The sequence below is a fragment of the Chrysemys picta genome, chromosome 15, assembly GCF_011386835.1.
Source record: "Chrysemys picta bellii isolate R12L10 chromosome 15, ASM1138683v2, whole genome shotgun sequence".
Classification (NCBI taxonomy): domain Eukaryota; kingdom Metazoa; phylum Chordata; order Testudines; family Emydidae; genus Chrysemys; species Chrysemys picta.
The window spans coordinates 14,175,638-14,196,369 of record NC_088805.1 but is presented as its reverse complement, the minus strand read 5'-3'; the positions used below and the strand labels follow the sequence as shown (position 1 = coordinate 14,196,369).

Below are 20,732 nucleotides of genomic sequence, written 5' to 3'. Positions count from 1 at the left end.
CAAGTCTAAAGAAATCTGGCAGATATACATAAGGATGAAACTACCTAAGTGAATATCAGGCTTTTCCCCAGCATACATATCATATGTTTTCAATAAAACCAACCAGCCAACCAACTAAGCCCTCATCTATGATCCCGCAACCCCTTTTTGAGAAGTACATTCAGTTGGCAAAACACCTGCCAAGTCAAGTGTCTGTAACGCAATCTAATGGATGACTAAATACACACATTCCTGCATTGGAGATTTAAATAATCCTCTAGAACTCTTCCCAAAGTACAAGAGACTCTTTCATCAGAAAAAGACAGACAGGAAACATACCAACGAAGAATGAGCAAACTGCAGAGACTGGTACAATTTTGTATTTTACTATTTGCTGATTTGTATAGCAACTTCTGCAAGTATCAAGGTATTTTAAAGAAATAATGAATTAATTGATGAGATCATAACAGACTACCCAAAACAAATTAAAGCAAGGACTGGCCAAGGGTTAGCTCCAACTGCCATGTCCCTGCATTGGCCGGGGACAAGAACAGTGCACAGATAGCATATTCAGTACTTCGGGGAAGTAACGCTTCATATCATGCTGCAGACAACTTTCTCGCTACACTGGGAGCTGTTTTGATGGGTTCTGAAGGGAGATCCCCAAAAGTTTCCTCAGACTAGGAAAGAGCCTGTGATGCAGGACCTGTGGAGGAGGGAGAAGAGGGAAATTCTACACTGAGACTGGGAAAGTGAGGGAGAATCCTAATGTGTGATAATAGTAAGATGCTGATTTTGAAAGGAAGGCTCTGAGGCATGGAGATGCTCAGTCTCCAAGATTATCTGAATTTGTGATTTGAGAACCCCCTCTTTATCAGGCATGGGAACAGGTTATTTTCACCTACTCATATACCACAAACGAAGGGTAAAGGGAAAACTGATGGGGAAAGTAAGAAAGGTTCACAGAGAGACAGATTCTGATCTCTTGTTATTTTGGATGTATACTAGTGTAAGTACTCTGAAGTCAATGGATTTACACTGATGTAACTGAGATTAATATCTAGCCCATTATCCCTTTCTGAGAGTGTATGACTTTGGTTTGCAGCAACAACGTAATCATGAATTAAGGCAATACTCGTTATGACAGCTGGACAGAAGTTTCCCACAGAGATTACAGTACCTCCGGCTTTTCAAAATTGGAATTTGATTTGAAGATATTTGAAGGAACAAGAATTTTCTAATAATATATATGGGGGAACTAAGTAATCAAATCTCCCATGTATGGATAGCAGATTAAAGTTGGTACTTTAGTTTGAAAGCAACAGTGCTCCATTATGTTCTGGTCTTCTGCCTCCAAACCAGGGACAAACAATCAAAGTAAGGCTATGTCTTCCTTAGCGTTATTCAGGAGATCTTCCACCATTCCACCAGCACCAGTACAGCTTCAGTGGTGGGAGCAATGGTGAAGCACTTGTGCAGACAGAAAACAGGCATTTTTATCACTGTCACGTAACCACGAGGTTAACATGCCAAATTCCTAAAATGCAGACAAGGCTCCAGCCTTGCAGAAGTGGGTGACCAGATCTCACTTCTCGAAGAAACAAAGGGCACTTGAAAACTACCATGTGTTTTAACAATTCAGCACTATAAAATGTGTTAACAGCTCTTGAAAGATTAACCAAAGAAGTTGGCTGTTTCTTCCTGAAGTTCATCCTGGCAACTACCAACATATTTGAAATGTACACCTTTCAAATACTAGCAACTGTCTAACCCTGGAAAAATTATGCCTCTGATTTTTTTCCTACAGGCAACCAAAGATTTGATGGAGTAAAGGTATTGTGTATCACTATAGCTCATGTTGCACTGTACAGATCTAATATTTTTCTTGCAAAGTAAAGGTGTTGTGTATCAAGACACCTTCCCCATTATGCAAAATAACTACTTGCTCACAGCCTGAAGACTTGAATTGTAAAAGCTACACAGACCCCTACCTATACATCTTCACTCATCCTACAGCCCTCCCTCAGTTGCAGAGACAGACCTGATTCCCCCCACCCCTCTGCAAACGGGAGGATATATTTTAAAAAATATATACAAGGTTTATCAAGTAGGTGTTTTCTTCCTTCATTTTAAAAGGGCTGCTCTGTCAGTGCAGGTGCTTACTATGATCACTGTCTAATGGCGGGAGACAAAGCTTGGGACACCCCTGAAAAGCCAGGGCAAAATGTGTGCGTGAGGGAGGGTGAAGGAGAACTTTGAAGGGCCCATAATCACCCTCTCCCATTCAGATCTTTTTTCTCTGTCTTCTAGGACCAGTGTGTGGGAGAGTTTCCCAGGAACATTACGCAGTGAGGGAGCAGCACTGCATTCAGCTGTCCCTTAGCGTTTGCAGACCTGTGTGCCACAGGCAGTGCCCTGTTCAGACGGGTCTCTGTGTGCAGTGCCCACGGTGCCACGAGAAACCCCAGCGCTGAGCCCCACGCGTGTTTGCGCTGATCTGATGGAGGCACACTCAGGGTTTGCGGGCTAGGCAGTCACGGCTGCTGTTTATGGCTGGTACCGGGTAGCGCCCAGGAGCCCCTGGCATGGGGCAGGGGCCTGGCCCCGGCTGCTTTGCACTCACGTTGGGCTCCCAAAGGCTGCGGGGAGGCCGGGCACGGGGCAGGAGCCCGACCGAGGCACGCAGGGTCGGGGTGGCTGGGCCAGGCCCCTGGCCGGGACATAACTAGCACTGGAGGGCGCACACGGCCCCGGCAAAGGCCGTGACCCCCGCAGGTGTCTCTGCCCAGGCGGGCTCTGCCGCAGCGCTGCCAGCCGGGCCCAGGGCCCGGGGGCGGGCTGCAGCGCTGCGGGGGGAGGAGCTGCGGCGAGTGCCCGGCTCCTTGTCCCTGCCGGGCCCGCCCTGCAGGAGCCGGCTCCAGCCTGTCCGGGGCGCGGCGTGCGGAGCCGGAGCCCGAGCCCGGGATGGAGGAAGAGGAGGAGGAGGAAGAAGAGGGGCTGAACCGCGCAGCGCAGGCCCAGGTGACAGGGGCGCGTCTGGTCCCGCTCCCAGGTCCCCCAGCGCAGCTCCCTTCCCGGCTCCCGCATCCCCCAGCGCAGCGCAGCTCCCTGCCCGGCTCCCGCATCCCCCCCCCCACCCCCGCAGCGCAGCTCCCTGCCCGGCTCCCGCATCCCCCCCACCCCCCACCCCCGCAGCACAGCGCCCTGCCCGGCTCCCGCATCCCCCCCCCACCCCCGCAGCGCAGCTCCCTGCCCGGCTCCCGCATTCCCCCCCCACCCCCGCAGCGCAGCTCCCTGCCCGGCTCCCGCATCCCCCCCCCCACCCCCGCAGCACAGCGCCCTGCCCGGCTCCCGCATCTCCCCCCCCCCCCAGCGCAGCGCAGCTCCCTGCCCGGCTCCCGCATCCCCTAGCGCAGCGCAGCTCCCTGCCCGGCTCCCGCATCCCCTAGCGCAGCGCAGCTCCCTGCCCGGCTCCCGCATCTTCCCCCACACACACCCCCAGCGCAGCGCCCTGCCCAGCTCCCGCATCTTCCCCCCCCCAGCGCAGCGCAGCGCAGCTCCCTGCCCGGCTCCCGCATCCCCCAGCGCAGCGCAGCTCCCTGCCCGGCTCCCGCATCTCCCCCCCCCCCCAGCGCAGCGCCCTGCCCGGCTCCCGCATCTTCCCCCCCCCCCCCAGCGCAGCGCAGCTCCCTGCCCGGCTCCCGCATCCCCCCCCCCAGCGCAGCGCAGCTCCCTGCCCGGCTCCCGCATCCCCCCCCCCCCAGCGCAGCGCAGCTCCCTGCCCGGCTCCCGCATTCCCCAGCAAAGCGCCCTACGCGGCTCCCGCATTCCCCCCCCCCAGCGCAGCGCAGCGCCGCGCCCTGCTCCCTCATTCCCCTGCGCAGCGCCCTGCCCGGTTCCCGCACCCCCCACCTCCCCCCCGGCAGTACCCGGCCCGCTCACCTCATTCAACCTCCCCCAGCCCAAGTGCAGCGCAGGCGGCAGCTGCTCGGCTCTCACTCGGCGGGGCCGTGGGGTTCGTACAGCCAGGGGCACCCGCTCTCCCCCGCCCCACAGTTCCCTGCCCCGAAGAGCCAGCGGCGCGCTGGGCACTTCCCTGAGCTCTTCGCTGCACCCTGCAGTGGCTGTGGGGCGCTTTCCCGGAGGGCAGCGTCACACACGGTGTTGCTGTATCACAGCACATCTCCTGTTCTGTCAATTGCATCCTGACTGCGTTGTGTTGTGTACAGCTCCACTGGTAGGATTGTCCCTTACAAATTAGGGCCATTTCAGAGTAGGAGGGGGGGGAAGATGAATCCCTTTGCTGATGGACATTCAGAAAATGAGTTCTCTGCCTCTGGTGCCATCTCACCTAGAGCAGCACTTACTAACTCCACGAAAAGCTTGATCATATTCTTCAAGCCTGCATAGCGTCTCATGCAGGCCTCCCTCCTACCAACTTCCCAAGCATAGGAGGCAGTCCCATTCCCCAGTGAATACTACTGAAGACATGAGACAGGTTTTAAAAGACAATCTAGCAGTAACTGAGAAGTACTGATTAAAAATCACAGTGAAACAGACAAGTACAAATCTCATACAAGCAGGGGCGCTGGAACAATTTTTATAGGGGGGATGCTGAGAGCCATTGAACCAAACTGTAACCCTGCATAGAATGGAAACCAAGACGGGGTTCGGCAGCACCCCTAGTTCTGGCACCTAAGCATATACCTCACTCAGGTAAATATGAAAAACACAGGCAGACCCTCACCAGATACAGAATTGCTGATCACAAACTGTGAGGAGAAAGCATAGCGAAACCCTAGAGAAGAGCTGTGCAACCAATTGTGACAGGAGAGAGTGAAACTGAAATAATTCATCTGCTGCAGTATACAAAATATAAAGGAGCGCAAGAAAGATACACCCTCAGATGACCAGAAAAGAGAAAGGACTTTCCCTTAAAAATCAAGAGAAAAATGGTGCATGATTCTAGGTGGAAGGAAAGAGATGGCAGAAAAAAATAGCATCCCACCAAATCAGAAATTCACAATAAAGGGCTGTAAAGGGCCATGGAATAAAACCCCAATACCCCATGGAACCCTTATCTGAGGGAGACATTTAACCTCAGATGGATATTGTTACTGTGTTTTAAACTTTGGCAATCCTTGTATAATACATTCATCATGGCAGTGTGGGGAGTTGAACTGGTGGCAGCTCTAGTAGATGAACATGCTTGTGCAGTGATATTTCCAGAAGGTCGAACTGACTTTTAGAAATGCCCACATTCAATATAAACGTCGGCCATTCTCAGCACTGCTGCCGAGAACCAGCCCTGAACTCACTAACTGCAATTACTTCTTAAAATAATGTTTTAGGCACCTTAAAATTTAAAATCTCTTTGTGTGATTATTTTGTCTGTTGGAACCTTTCCTTTTTAGAGCCAGCATGATGTATCCTGTCTTCACCTATTATCATTCAAACCATCCCAGACAAATGATTGGGCCAAGGTCCTGTTGAACCATTTTACATTTCAGCAGTGGAAAACTATCAACATTTTCTGTCCTTTTAATATATTTGTATTTTGTTTACCTCAGCTTCAAGGCAAGGTCCTATTTCTTACAATATGTGCTGCTGGGATTGGAGGGACTTTCCAGTATGGCTACAACATCTCCATCATCAATGCTCCAACTACAGTAAGTGCTCTACTGGCCTTTGCAGCCATTTTCTGAGACAGTGAATCTGGTGAGGTCTAAACTCTGTAGTCCTTACAGGGATCCTCAGGGTCCACCAGTCTGGGAAAAAACAGGCATATCTTGCCAAAACCCTTCAGTCAGCTACTACTGAAGGTGGAAAGTAAAGGAAGGATTTGTGTCCTTTACATAATTAATAATTTAACTCAGGGGTCAGCAACCTTTCAGAAGTGGGGTGCCAAGTCTTCATTTATTCACTCTGATTTAAGGTTTCGCGTGCCAGTAATACATTTTAACGTTTTTAGAAGGTCTCTTTCTATAACTCTATAATATATAACTAAACTATTGTTGTATATAAAGTAAACAAGGTTTTTAAAATGTTTAAGAAGTTTCATTTAAAATTAAATTAAAATGCAGAGCCCCCCGGACCAGTGGCCAGGACCCGGGCAGTGTGAGTGCCACTGAAAATCAGCTCGCGTGCCGCCTTTGGCACACGTGCCATAGGTTGCCTACCCCTGATTTAACTGTTGCATCCTGCTAGCGGTGCTACAGCTGAGACCCAGAAGGGATTATGACCACAGGATTGCCAGTCCGAACCTTTTTGAATCAGGCATAACTTTAGCAAATATAATTCTAAAACTTTCCAGTCTTAGAAGAACATTTTTTACAAGTAGATAAATTTGTCTTACTTTATAAAATAATATTTTTTAAAACATTTGCAAAACCAGGCTACATAATACATGACAGCCACTTATCTGATTCCCTGCTGGCTAGCGATCTTGGGGCTCTGTGGTAACTGAAATGTACCGCATATTACACGCTAGATGTTCTAATGGACCTAGAACTTGCTGGTGTGACTCTGGGGATATGAAATGATTGGGAGAGAAAGGTTAGTTTAAAATGAGTTATGTACTGAGCACCCCTTCTAATTTTGCTATTGGGAGCATTCCGTATATAGGGGTTAATCCTGCACCCTTCGAAATCAAGCTTTCCTGCTGAATTCAGGATTGAGCCCATGAAATATATTTAGATAATTTTTTTAAATATGCAAGATAATTTCACTTTGTAAAGGCAATCTGTCTAGTATGGCTTCTTAACAACTAAAATTTTATAGGGGGATGTCAAAAATACACCTTGGAATTGAATGCTTTCTTCAAGCTGAACTTTGGAGTCATGATCATCACATAAATCATACCTAATACAAAGAAAACCTTTTCTATTTCTCATTGATCTTTATTTTTAATCCTACAGTAAAGTGACTCTTGTCCTTCACTTACAGTACATTCAGACGTTTATAAATGAAACATGGCTAGAACGCACAGGTGCATCTCTAGAGAGCAGTGTGATATTGCTGGTGTGGTCTTTCGTTGTTTCTGTCTATTCTCTGGGAGGACTCACCGGAGCTCTCATTGCAGGACCCATGGCAATCAAGCTGGGAAGGTAAGAGGCCTTTGGATTTGCATCTTGAACTTTGTAGATTGTTTTTCGTTAATCTAAAAATGCCGACCACATTTGGATGTTACACTGATAAGAGCCCAATTCCAAATTAGCCAACTCAACTGAAAATCATGAAGTTCATTCTTAACCTAAGAAAACAAGTCCATACAATCTGGGATTAGCCCTTGAAGGAAGCTACCTTGAATGGTAGCATTTCACTTCTCATCATCCACCATAGCACAGTACTTTGCACCACTGGAAAAATATCTAGGTATGGCTTTCTGCTCAACCAGCATAACATAAGATACAGCAGGCAAGTGTGCAGACACCAGCTTCTCTTCACCTATGTTATTGTCACAATTTAAGCAGGAAACAAGCACAGAATTAATGGAGAGCTTTTTTCCAAAATGGAGAGTAGGAAAGGGTAGGAAAGAGCTTGAGGAGCATAAGGTGCTTACAAGAAGGGGTATCCATTGAGTCTTCCAAGTTCCTTTTCTTCCCTGTGCTTGGGAGTTTATTAAAAAAAATCTGTATTTCCCTATCCTCAGATTTCACACGTGGTATAACCTGCCCTTCTCTCTGAAAGAACAATCAGTGGTTTTATCGTGAAACCACAGAAAGTTACACTGTACTTGCCTCTCTGTCCAGCTCTAGTATGGTGTTCCCGTGCTGTGCTTTTGGTAAAAATTGCAGCTCCCCCTTCCGTAATGAAGGAACCAGTTTTACCATTTCAGGAGGTAATCATGGGCTAAGTAGCGGTGCTGTCGTCCAGAACTCACCCTGTTTCTTGGGGATGTTCATAATGATTTTATGAGTCTTCTGTTTCATTAAAAAGGGATTTTGTTAAGTGTGAGAGCAGGAGCAACGAATCAGGATTATCAATGTGATGATGCCCTCCTGGTTCCCTGAATCTGGTCCTGCAATCATCAGTTATCTTAGTTCACAATGGATGGGATTCCCCTCCAGATGAACAATCCCTAACTCTGCCATGCACTGGGCAATGCAGATGACTGTTTATTTGCCAATGTCAAACCCAGTTTTCATAACTGGATACTTGCCATGTAAGCACCAGAAGGGGTATTTGGGCCCTAAGTGCCCATCTGAATGTCCTGCTATAGAAACGGGCACCCTGACTTAAACTTTCAAATTTGGAAAACTGGACTGCTGTGACCCACCATTGGCTCTGATAACCAGACCTGGTGAAAGCTGAGCCTTCAGTTCTGTTTTTATTCTCTCTGAAGGAAGACATCCTTGCTGCTGAATAACGCGTTTGTGATCATAGCTGCAGTCTTGTCAGGATTCAGCCGGATGGCCAAATCCTTCGAAATGATCATGCTCGGCAGATTTTTCACTGGAATCAATGCTGGTAAGGAACAGTGATACTGTGGTAATGAGGACTATAGAAACACCAGTACAAATATAAATGTCTGTGGCATTAAAACGGTTTCTGACGTGCTCTGCAGTCCCTGGTGCTGCAGTTGGCATTTAACTCATGACCCCTGGCACGAAAGAACATGCCAGTTTCCTTTCCCTGCCATTAAGAGGTGACATAAACCTGGATTGTCAACCAGTATACGGCTTCTTCCATGTAACATTTCACAATATGCTTCTGAAACGTATTATGCAGAAGCCTTTATCAAAGTCTGTGCCTACTATCCAGAAACATACACACACGCGCATGCACACACACAAGATAATTTTCCTAAAGGCTATTTGTAGTGACAAGAATTACTTGCACATATGGAATTTCTGTATCATTCAGCTTACCACCTGAGACTGTTTTACATAGTCCCAGATTGACTTGGTTAATGACAGTTGCTTCATGCGCACAGAAGAGTTTGTGCACTAGCAGCTCACTTGAAGATGTGGGTCCCCACATCCAATATTGTCACAAATTAAATATGTTTGATCTCATACTAGCCCCTAATAAAAAGGATGGTTTTGTGGTTAAGGCACTGGACTGGGATTCAGGAGACCTGGATTCAATTCCCAGCTCTGCCTTAATGTGAGATCTAGGGTAAGCTATTTAATTCCTTTGCCTCAGTTCCCCTGTACTGTAAAGTGGGAATAACAGTAGTTTCTTTCTCCCACCTTTTGTCTGTCTTGTCTATTTAGATTGTAGCTCTTTAGGGCAGAGACTGTCTCTTACTATACCTAGCACAATGGGGCCTCGATCTTCCCTGGAGCCTCTAGGCTCTACTATAATACAAAATAATAAGACCAAGATAGTGCCAAGAATGGAACAGCAGGGAGTGCTGCAGGTTATATTCTAGTGTATAGGCCAAACTATGCTGGAAATCTTTCACAGAGCTTACCCACATGTAGGCCTGATCGTAGCCCCTGGTCTCCACTTATGCACATTCAGTTCCACACACACATACCTGCACTTTGCTGGTGCAAACACCCCCTCTGCACTTGAACAATTTTAGCATCTATGTGAACACTAATGAAAAAATGTGCTTCCCCTCCTGCAAACCTGTTTGAAAAGCTTTTGTGTTTACAAATTCCAACATTGGCTTGTATGCAAGGGTTAGACTTTTTAAAGAGCATACAGCTGTTTGCATCTGTATAACACAGAGATATGTGCATGCACTGTTTTGCATGACACAAATGGAAGCCATTTAGAGGTGTGGCAGAAAATTTACCCCTTATCTGCCTCTAGCCAGCACTGTCAGTCACTCACTTTGAGGGCACCAAAAATTACCAATATAGCTGCAGCTTTAATAATGTACAGTAATGATAATCTTGGTCGCTTACTTTAAAAATGTGAAGTTGCTTTTCATTAGCCCACAGTACTTTCAAACACATAAATACATACAGTATTTACCAAAACTGACACAGTGAATTAGAGGGAATGGAAATATATTGGTGTAAATAATAGGCATTGAGAGATCCGTGTAAGCAGCATACTCTGTAACAAGCAGAGAGAATACAGCTAACTACCTCATCGAGGGGCTAGTTTAATTTTCCTTTTTTCTCTTTTACGTCTTGAGAGTCTAAGCTGAGGTCAGTGTTTGTCTTGTCCAGGTGTGAGCATGAACATTCAGCCCATGTACCTGGGGGAAAGTGCTCCCAAGAAGGTCAGAGGAGCAGTGACCTTGACTTCTGCATCATTTACTGCCCTGGGGTTGGTGCTGGGACAAGTTGTTGGAATTAGGTAATGTATAGACTCCACTATGTTTCTGATTCGCTAACTCTCTTCTTTCTTTCCCCTCCCGTCTTCTCCTGCTCAAATGCCTACGTATACCCGGGACAGCATGATGGTTTTGAGCCTAGGGACCAAATTCGGCAGTGGCATAAGTGATGATGAGGACTGTCCATAAATCATATAACAGATTTTTTGGTGATTTTGCAGGACCCACCCACTGCTTGTAACACTTTGTGACACTGAAATAAACATGCAAAATTCGGGACCCACCCACCCTCGAATGTGTCACCTAATTTATGGATAGCCCTGTGTAAATTCTCTGGGTGGAAGTGAGAGCCCTGTTTTCACTCACTGGCATTCAATGGATGTACAAAATGAGCGTAACTTGCATGAATTTGGGACTCTGTGGACCAAATTCTGCTGTGACATTGACTTCAGTGGGAAATGTGCCTGTGAATTTGGCTTTGCGTGTTAGGGGAGAAGATGTAAGTGAGTATCTGGGGCAAGACTTTTGTGTTAGTTGCTTTTCCTGCTACAACCCCACCACTGCCACCCTGGGTGCAAAAGCTGCTTTTTTTCATACCCATTGAATATCAAAGTGGTGCAATAACTATACCTCGCCCTTCACCAGTGGAGCTGAAAGCACTTTATAAATTAGGTCAGTGTCATTATCCCCATTTTACATATGAGGAAACTGAGGCACATATCAGTGAAATGACTTGCCTACGATCACAGCCAGGAATAGAACCTCAGTCTCCTGAGTCCCAGGCCTATGCTCCATCAATTAAGCCACGCTGCCACCTTCAAGTTACGCTCCTTTGCCCCTTACACCCAGTGTGTAACTTGCACCACCATTTATGCCACCTCTGGTTTTGGCCCAGAAACATCAAGGGGAGTTGCACTTTTTTATTCCAACTTGCATTTTGCCTTGTGTGTGAAGAGGCTCCATATGTTTCAGAAAGGGCCTCCTGAATATGGTCAACTTGTAAACCTGTCAGTCCAAAATATATGCATTGCCCCAGTGTTCCTGGACCAACCCTGTACATTAAACTGTACACTGCTTACTTTGATCTGGCTATCCTGAAGTAGCAGTAGAATTTCCCTGTTGTGTGTGACAATCATTGGGGTTGATCCAACCATCCCAGGAGATGCAGAACAGGCAGCCAAGTGTGAAATGTGAACAAAGGAAAATGTATATAGGTGAAACCTCAAGAGTGGAATGAAAAACCATCAGTACCAGAATGATTACAGCATTGGATCTTCAGCCCAGAAAGAGAGACCTCTTCTGCTCTATAGAAGTCTTCACCACCACCCTCTTTGAGCCAGACACGTTCTGAAAGTGCACTCTTCCTTCCCTTGTGCTTAAAATGTTCCAAGGAGGGCTCATTGTTCTGGAATTCCCCCAAACTCCTCTGTCCTTGGATATCTTATTTCCCCATCTAGACCTGTGGATGAATCCTTCTCCCAGTGAGGAGATTTTTTAATCATGTCCCATCTCTCCAGGTTGGCAGGATTGCCTTGTCCCTTAAAAGCAGCTGTCCAACATATAAAAACAGCAAGATGGGCTATAGTTTTGGTGCATGGGTTGGTGGGAAGTTGTGGTGTGACCCACTGTCCCCCAGCACCACAGCGTGAGCTTTTGGTGTCCCTGGTTGTGGCCCAAAAGCCTGTTCAGATGGAGTTCTCTAACCCTTCATTATGCCTCTGACCTCCTGCTCCCTTGTCACATCTCAGCACCAAACTAACCTCCAGGCAGGTGCCATTCCCTCTAAGGTGAAGGCAAATGGCATTGTTGTTTCATATATCTCCTATCAAGGAGTCACTTGTGAGGCAGGAGGCCATATCACCATCACTTTCAAACTCAGCTGCTTCTCTTGTGTGATGCACAAATGCTCTACTAGCCCCGAGAGTGAGTCAAACCCAGCTCACCTACAGCGTGTTGTGCTGCCACCAGTTCACCCAGCCACCTCAGAACACTGTATTTTGTCTTATGAAACATTTGATTGATTCATGTTAATTATGTTTTATTTTTCTTCAGAGAACTATTAGGGGGAGAGGAGAGCTGGCCTCTTCTTTTAGCTAGCAATGTGGTGCCTGCTCTAATCCAGCTGATTACTCTGCCTTGGTTACCAGAAAGCCCTAGGTACCTCTTGATTGACCGAGGTGACAAGGAATCCTGCATCTGTGGTGAGTGTAAAGTGATCGTGTCAATGTCCGATTCAGGGGGCAAGATTTACGGACAGTGCAAAGAAACTGATGTTAGTTTTGTTGTACATTCTTACTATGTTACATAGCTTAGTTCAGCATGTTTGGCCTGGAGCAAGCAGCTTGAATTGTTTTTTCCACAGTCAATATTCTGTCCGGTAGTGCTGCTGGCCTCCTTTAACGAGTACCAAATGGTTTAGCCCAATCAATGTCTATGCCACTTTCTGCTGAACATTTAGGGTGACGTTTTTCAAAAATAGAGGCCCATGTTCTTTGTGCATAAAATGCGTACACAAAAGTGCAGCCTCAGTTGCATGTGCACTTGGATCCTGCGAGGTGGGCAGCCATCTCCCCATTTGTGTGGACAATTGCAGTAATTGTAGGTGCAAACAACAGTGCACTTGGACTGGGCACAGACCGGGGCCTCCACCTTTTGAGAATGTTGCTCTCAGTTATGTTATATGGTAAATTACCGTAAGTGTCACGCAAAGAGCAGGCAGGGTAAATATGTCGTTATTTCTTTCTTCCAAACTAGAGTGCAGTTTACATGATGACTGTTTTTTGACCTGTTAAGGTACTTGTTGCTGCAAATGACTTTTTCACTACATATAGTGAGTCCAAAGGCCATAAGCATGTAACCTGCTCTCTGTTTAAGGAGACCTAGAGAACTTTGGATGTAGTCTGTAACTAGGATGTAAAATGAAGGCTAGATGAAGATTTCAGTGACCAAATCTGAATCCACTTCATATAAGGAAATTTATTGACATTTGTAACATACAGATCTCCAGATGTGGACCAGGTTGGAATTAGTTTCCATTACACATGTGCTGTGCACCAAAAAATCTTAACTCCCTTAGATTCATTGGAGAGCTACCATAGAGTAATATTCTCTCTATAAGGGTCAGAAGCATGGTAGCTGAAACTGCACTGGTTGGATATATTCCCTGGTAAGAAAGTTGCATGGATTTTGTCACCCCTTCTCCCCAAAGTCTCACAGACCTTCTAATAGCTTCATCAAGTATAGCACATCTTGCCTTCTCTGCTTATCAAAGGTGGTTTGTCGGATCACAAAGTCCTACCACTACACTGCTTTCTGTGACTGTCACTTGCCACCCAGTCCCTCACTCCCACAGGGAGATGAATTGATGAAGTTAAAGTGCTTCCATATAGTAGATAAACTGCACCTTTTCCCTTACAGCATTGCAGAAGCTGAGAGGTAATGGTGACCTGAGCAGTGAGCTGGAGGAAATGCTAGCAGAACAGGCTGCCATGAAAGGTCAGAGGGCAAAGAGTCCGTGGGAGCTGTGCCAGAATCCAGCTGTAAGATGGCAGCTAATAAGTATCATTGTGCTGAGCAGTGCCATGCAGCTCTGTGGAAATGACTCGGTAAGCATGATAGCCACCATTTCATCAGCAGGTATCAGATGTGAGACAACAATGCAAGCAAGACTGTCACTTTTTGGGCAAACAGAGGCTGAGAATCTCCCCCCGTTCTGTAGGGGAGGGCAGGTTAGCCTGCTTCCCTTGCAGAGTTCCTCTTGGTGATCTCCAGAGAGCAATGTGAATCTACCAGAGCAGGAGGAATGGATGAAGAGAATTGAAATAAGAGCAGGTAAAATGGTGGCCTAAAAAGAGAGGTGGGTACAAAGGCTATGTCCTTGCTCAGATGTCCCCCTAAGTGGATGGGGCAAAAACCTTTTGCCATCCACTCATGGGCAGGAAAGGGTGGATGAGGAGAGATCAGACTGAGATGCTCAAGAAACTAGAAAACGGGAACGTAAATGCATTAAGAAAAATATTTGCATACTGGTCTTCTGAGATATCAGGAAACATGGAGTGGCAGGGAATGCCTGGCATTGCTTATGAGTGGCCCATGTCATACCTGGTACATTGGGCATAATGGAAAGGGTCATTTTTATTCTGGGGAGAGCTCTGTAGTTGATGGAGTTCTCTTTGCCTGCACTATTGAAATAACATTTCAGTTACTTTACGGATCTGTTTTGCAATTGTTTGCAGAGAGCATTTCATTGCTACCATCTAGATGCAAATATGAGGTGTTTGGCTGCTGAACGCACATTACTGAATGGATTGCATATGGACACTGTGGAGAAGCAGTTTGAATGGCAGCCCAAGTAGCCAGTTCTCTGGGTGACAGTGTTAATCTCCAGATCGGGAGAAGTAACATGGCGTCTGAGGGGTGGGACTGGCAGTGGTGTGCTATTCCAGGGCAACTTCTCTTACAGTTCACTTACCCTTTCTTTTCTTCCTAGATGTATTTTTATGCTTCCTATGTGTTCCAAGAGGCTGGAATTCCATATGAGAAAATCCAATATGTCATTATCGGCACCGGGTGCTGCGAATTGATCACAGCCGTTACTTCTGTAAGAATCTCTAATGCATTTTGCTTATGTGAGCAAACCCCACTGATGTACAACAGGCAACTTTCATATCTACAATAACTTTCTTCCCAAAGAAGCACTTTACACATTATTTATTTATTTAAATCTGCCAGTGTTTGTTTTCAGGTATTATGACATCTGCCTACTTTAAAAAGTGCTTATTTTTAGAAGGTGTTTGCCAGAAAAGAGTTCTGTTTGAAAGTGTTTCAGTGGACTCCAGCAAAGATTTTTGCTTGTGAATATGACAATACTGGAAGGTATCACAGTCCTCTTGTATCCCCAGTCTCTGAAGTCCAGCTTCTCCAATTAGACATAAATATTTAAAATGTGACTTACCTACCGGAGCCAGAGTAATTGTTTGTCTTGACAGTTGCTGTGGGCAAGGCCTCGTAGGCTGGTAGAGAATAGCATTTTTAAAGTTAGTGGCTGGAGAAAACAGTAATGTAGGAACTATCTAGAAAAGACCCGTTCTTTGGGTTCCCAGTGAATGCTACGATTGGAGCTCTCCAGTTCAGTTGGCTTGCCTCTACTGCTGCAGAGGCTGACTCTTACCTTTCAAGTTATGGCTTGCAGCCTTTGCATCTGCAGTCTGTCTTCACAGTACAGCATCCTAAGAACACAAGGTAGGTACTGTAAAACCTGTAATGCTCTGAAACACTGTCACCTTGTGGCAGTTTACACTAAATGCAGCACTCCTAGAGAATGTGTTGTATCCAGCCATACTGATACTGTCCATTTTGGTTAGTTTTCTTTCCTGTAAAATAGACAACAAGAGAGAAAATAAACTTAAACAGAGCCAGAGAAACAGCTCCCGTCTCTTTTGCTTGCTACTTTGCAGTCAAAAATTTCTCTTAATTTCCCACTAAGTTGTGGGAACTCACAGTTCTCTTCCGGATGCTCTCAAAGCAAGAGGAAGACCAAAGACAGGGTAGGCCCATTGCTCAGTGAAGAGGGAGAAACAGTAACAGGAAACTTGGAAATGGCAGAGATGCTTAATGACTTCTTTGTTTCGGTCTTCACGGAGAAGTCTGAAGGAATGCCTAACCTAGTGAATGCTAATGGGAAGGGGGTAGGTTTAGCAGATAAAATAAAAAAAGAACAAGTTAAAAATCACTTAGAAAAGTTAGATGCCTGCAAGTCACCAGGGCCTGATTAAATGCATCCTAGAATACTCAAGGAGCTAATAGAGGAGGTATCTGAGCCTCTAGCTATTATCTTTGGAAAATCATGGGAGATGGGAGAGATTCCAGAAGACTGGAAAAGGGCAAATATAGTGTCCATCTACAAAAAGGGAAATAAAAACAACCCAGGAAACTACAGACCAGTTAGTTTAACTTCTGTGCCAGGGAAGATAATGGAGCAAGTAATTAAGGAAATCATCTGCAAACACTTGGAAGGTGGTAAGGTGATAGGGAATAGCCAGCATGGATTTGTAAAGAACAAATCGTGTCAAACCAATCTGATAGCTTTCTTTGATAGGATAACGAGCCTTGTGGATAAGGGAGAAGCTGTGGATGTGGTATACCTAGACTTTAGTAAGGCATTTGATAAAGTCTCGCATGATATTCTTATCGATAAACTAGGCAAATACAATTTAGATGGGGCAACTATAAGGTGGGTGCATAACTGTCTGGATAACCGTACTCAGAGAGTCGTTATTAATGGTTCCCAATCCTACTGGAAAGGCATAACAAGTGGGGTTCCACAGGGGTCTGTTTTGGGACCGGCTCTGTTTAATATCTTTATTAATGACTCAGATATTGGCATAGAAAGTACGCTTATTAAGTTTGCGGATGATACCAAACTGGGAGGGATTGCAACTGCTTTGGAGGACAGGGTCATAATTCAAAATGATCTGGATAAATTGGAGAAATGGTCTGAGGTAAACAGGATGAAGTTTAACAAAGACAAATGCAAAGTGCTCCACTTAGGAAGGAACAATCAGTTTCACACATACAGAATGGGAAGAGACTGTCTAGGAAGGAGTATGGCAGAAAGGGATCTAGGGGTTATAGTGGACCACAAGCTAAATATGAGTCAACAGTGTGATGCTGTTGCAAAAAAAGCAAACATGATTCTGGGATGTATTAACAGGTGTGTTGTGAGCAAGACACGAGAAGTCATTCTTCCGCTCTACTCTGCGCTGGTTAGGCCTCAACTGGAGTATTGTGTCCAGTTCTGGGCACCGCATTTCAAGAAAGATGTGGAGAAATTGGAGAGGGTCCAGAGAAGAGCAATAAGAATGATTAAAGGTCTTGAGAACATGACCTATGAAGGAAAGCTGAAAAAATTGGGTTTGTTTAGTTTGGAAAAGAGAAGACTGAGAGGGGACATGATAGCAGTTTTCAGGTATCTAAAAGGGTGTCATAAGGAGGAGGGAGAAAACTTATTCACCTTAGCCTCTAAGGATAGAACCAGAAGCAATGGGTTTAAACTGCAGCAAGGGAGGTTTAGGTTGGACATTAGGAAAAAGTTCCTAACTGTCAGGATGGTTAAACACTGGGATAAACTGCCTAGGGAGATTGTGGAATCTCCATCTCTGGAGATATTTAAGAGTAGGTTAGATAAATGTCTATCAGGGATGGTCTAGACAGTATTTGGTCCTGCCATGAGGGCAGGGGACTGGACTCGATGACCTCTCGAGGTTCCTTCCAGTCCTAGAATCTATGAAAGTTTGACTTTATTCCCTCTGTCTGCGATCTCTGGGGCAGCACACAGCTTGAGAGGTGGAGGAATTGTCTTTTGGAGAGCGTCAACTTTTTGCTCCAAACATGCCTATTTGCAGCAAAAGGGTTGAGGCTGCAGTTGTGACAGATCCTTGACATCTCCTTATTGCCCAGCCTGACTGAATCCCATCAACACAATCCTCATTATTGCATGAGCTTTTATCTTTTTCCTAAAGAATGGGTACTGCCCCGGAAGTAGGTTGCACGCAAGCTACCATGAAGACCTGAAATGGGAGAGGGAGGAATGTGGATGAGAGGTATGAATAGCTAGTAAGTGTCCTGTGTTGCTTTGTTTCAGAATGCAATAATAGAGCGTGCTGGGCGGCGGTTGCTGATTCTGGGGGGATACAGCCTCATGGCAGTATGGGCCATCGTTTTCATGGTTGCTTTATCCCAGCAGGTAAAAAAAAATCTATTGAATTATCTAAGTGAAATGGATTCTGGTTATGCCTCTGACACGGATGGGGATATTAAGGAGGGGCAAGTAATTATAAGTGCCTTAACCTATATTCCCTTGTTCTCTGTGGAAATAGAGTCGGATTAGCTGGATGCCTTACCTCAGCATGGCCTGTATTTTCGCCTATATCCTGAGCTTTGGAATTGGACCAGGTCAGTTGTCTGAGGTTTTTCCCCCAACCCTGGTGCGATTGTGGGGGCTGAAGATTGTACTTAGCCACATCACATTTGAATGAAACAAAGGGACAATAAATTTCAAACACTCGCTACCTGTAGTTTCATCAGCAGTACTTGTAGGTAACTGTGGTTATGTCTCAGGGTGTATAGTGACAACCTATCATTCTCGGGAGCCATTTCTGTTTACATTCTCTTGGAGTCCTGAAGAGACAAAGTGTGAAAGGAAACTTGAAGCATAAAAACAACCTTGTCTAAGTAGTAACTTCTTGTCTAATTTGTGACAATAGTCAGCAGTGCCTGGATTTGCTAACCAGTCCATTAGGGCTGTAACCAAGTGCTCCTATTGCTTCACTCTTTCATTGTATGGCTTTAAAGGTTGTTGAGCTCTATTATTTTGTAATTTCTTTGAATATAAATTTAAACACGTATTTTCATGTGTTTTTTTAACTGATGAGCTTGCAGTTTTTCTCAGAACCAGGCAGTGTTTACGGGTGTGTGCATGCACGTGGTGTGTGTTGTGCTGGTCCATAATGTGGACATGATTCTCTGCTCATGTCAACATAAAACAGGTGCAAGCAAGAGGAGAATCAAGTCTAACTGTCATAAAATCATTTGGGTTGGAAGTAACTTCCAATGAGTCATCTAGCCCATGTCCCTGCAACGTCTCAGGGTTGATTACATTATTTTTAAGCTGCCCATGCCAGTCTAGCCTTCAAAATATGAAGTGATTCTGATTACAAAACCTTTCTTGGCAGCTCATTCCATTGCCAGATGGCTTATATAATCAGGCAGTTCTTAATATTTATCCTCAAACTTCCCTGGTGCAGTTATGTCCGTTACTATGTGTTCTGGCCGTGTTGACTAGTGAGAATAATTGGCAATGTAATCAATTAATAATTGGTCCCTGTCCTTTTTATATCCCAGTTACATATTTGTCAGCATATGTTTTCTAGTTTTAACGTTTCCGACATATTATAAACTTGTTTGCAAATTCTTTTTCTAGCTGGTGTGACAGGAATTTTGCCGACAGAGATTTTTGATCAACTGTCTCGTCCAGCTGCTTACATGATCTGTGGCTCTCTGCTCTGGTCCAATCTATTTGCAGTTGGAATGGCCTTTCCATTCATTGTGGTAGGTTTGGAAGCTGGTACAACCATCTACCGTTTTTTAGTTCACAAACAGGTGCTCCTGCACTGCCGCTTACAGCAACCTTGACTGGCAGAGACTGGGGCTGTAGTATTTGCACGTCTCGGGCAGCCAGCATTTCAGCTCTGTCGATGGTGACTTTGGCTAGAAGTTGTGCCTGGAGTAGCTGTGAGCTCTCTCTTAGCCAAGATTCCTACTGCTTCCCTATAGTGATTTCTGCTGGAAAAGGCTGGGGTTGGAATAGTTTTGAGTCCCTGACAGCCAACATTCCCATTCTGTCCCCAACTTGGAAAAGCTGGGAGAGGAGAAGTTATTAGCTGCCTCTTAGCCAGCACCCCTACCCTATCCCCTAAAGTGACTTCGGTAGGAAGAGGTTGGGACTGGAGAGACTGTGGGCTCTTCACAGTAAGTGCTCCTGTATTATGTCCAACAGTGAATCCTGAAAAGAGAGTCTGTTTTTACATCATTCTTTAGCATGAGCTATATTGAGGGTTAGGAGAAGATACAAAATGCCATATCTCCCAAACTTTCCCCTTCAGTAGCTACAATCTGTTGCCAGTCAGGACCAATGTTTATAACACAAACAAAGCAAGATCATATTGCCAGAGACAAATATCTTGTTGTTAGTCCTTTTAGAGGAGAGCTGCTTACTCATGTATGTAAGATCCTTAAGTCAGTGCAGAAATATTTCATGATTGAAGCTATTATATGTAGGAGAGGATTTGTAGAGGGGACTTGCCTCATACCGTGGTACGTTTCCAAAACTTTCCCTTTTTCCCCCCTGCAGGAAGGTCTTGCTCACTTCTGCTACCTTCCATTCTTCACGGTTTGTGTCTGCACTGCTCTATATGTCGGGTTTTTTCTTCCTGAGACAAAGGGGAAAACCTTCCTGGAAATCTCCAATGAGTTCAACAAGCGCAACTTCAAAGCTCAGACACGTGAGAAGTTTTGGAAAGGCCCTGAGGAAATCAAATCCACTATGTTATAGTCTGGGAATAAGTAAAGGTGTCTGGTGGTTGGAAAATATCCTGAGATGTTTCTCTTTTCTTGTTAGGGTGGAGACAGAAGAGGTGGGGGCTAGGGAGAAGACACTAGTCTTGGTTGTGTAGTGGAAAGTTTTCATACTAAAGCAGGAAGTTCAGCTGATGTTTCTTGTTCACTTCATTTGTTAAAAACAGTTTGCACTGCATTTCTGCTTAGAACTGTAGCATTTATTTATTCCACAGTGCCCTTTGCCATCTCTTGGGAGCATCCACAGTGATATGCTACTTTGACAAACCATTTTGAAAGCTTCTTTTAAAAAGAATGGATCACACTGGATATTATGATTCCATTTATTAATGGTTTATAAAGGGTTAATAAAATATTAATATATGTTATACATATTACAGAC

At 45.3% G+C, this 20,732-nt stretch overlaps 1 protein-coding gene across 2 annotated transcripts; it reads left to right on the top strand.

The window, feature by feature from the left end:
- The first annotated feature begins 222 nt into the window (after positions 1-222).
- On the top strand, positions 223-20,528 carry LOC101933394 (solute carrier family 2, facilitated glucose transporter member 11). Of its 2 annotated transcripts, none has more exons than XM_024108670.3 (12): positions 223-348; positions 5,550-5,648; positions 6,925-7,085; positions 8,324-8,448; positions 10,110-10,239; positions 12,269-12,417; positions 13,634-13,821; positions 14,706-14,816; positions 17,859-17,960; positions 18,094-18,169; positions 19,197-19,324; positions 20,127-20,528. In XM_024108670.3, the coding sequence occupies exons 1-12, from the start codon at positions 328-330 to the stop codon at positions 20,325-20,327; spliced, it is 1,491 nt and encodes a 496-aa protein (XP_023964438.1). In that variant the 5' UTR covers positions 223-327; the 3' UTR covers positions 20,328-20,528. The 2 variants fall into 2 exon arrangements, with proteins under 2 accessions (XP_023964438.1, XP_005288619.1); XM_005288562.5 differs by lacking the exon at positions 223-348 and adding an exon at positions 2,748-3,000.
- The last annotated feature ends 204 nt before the right edge of the window (positions 20,529-20,732 follow it).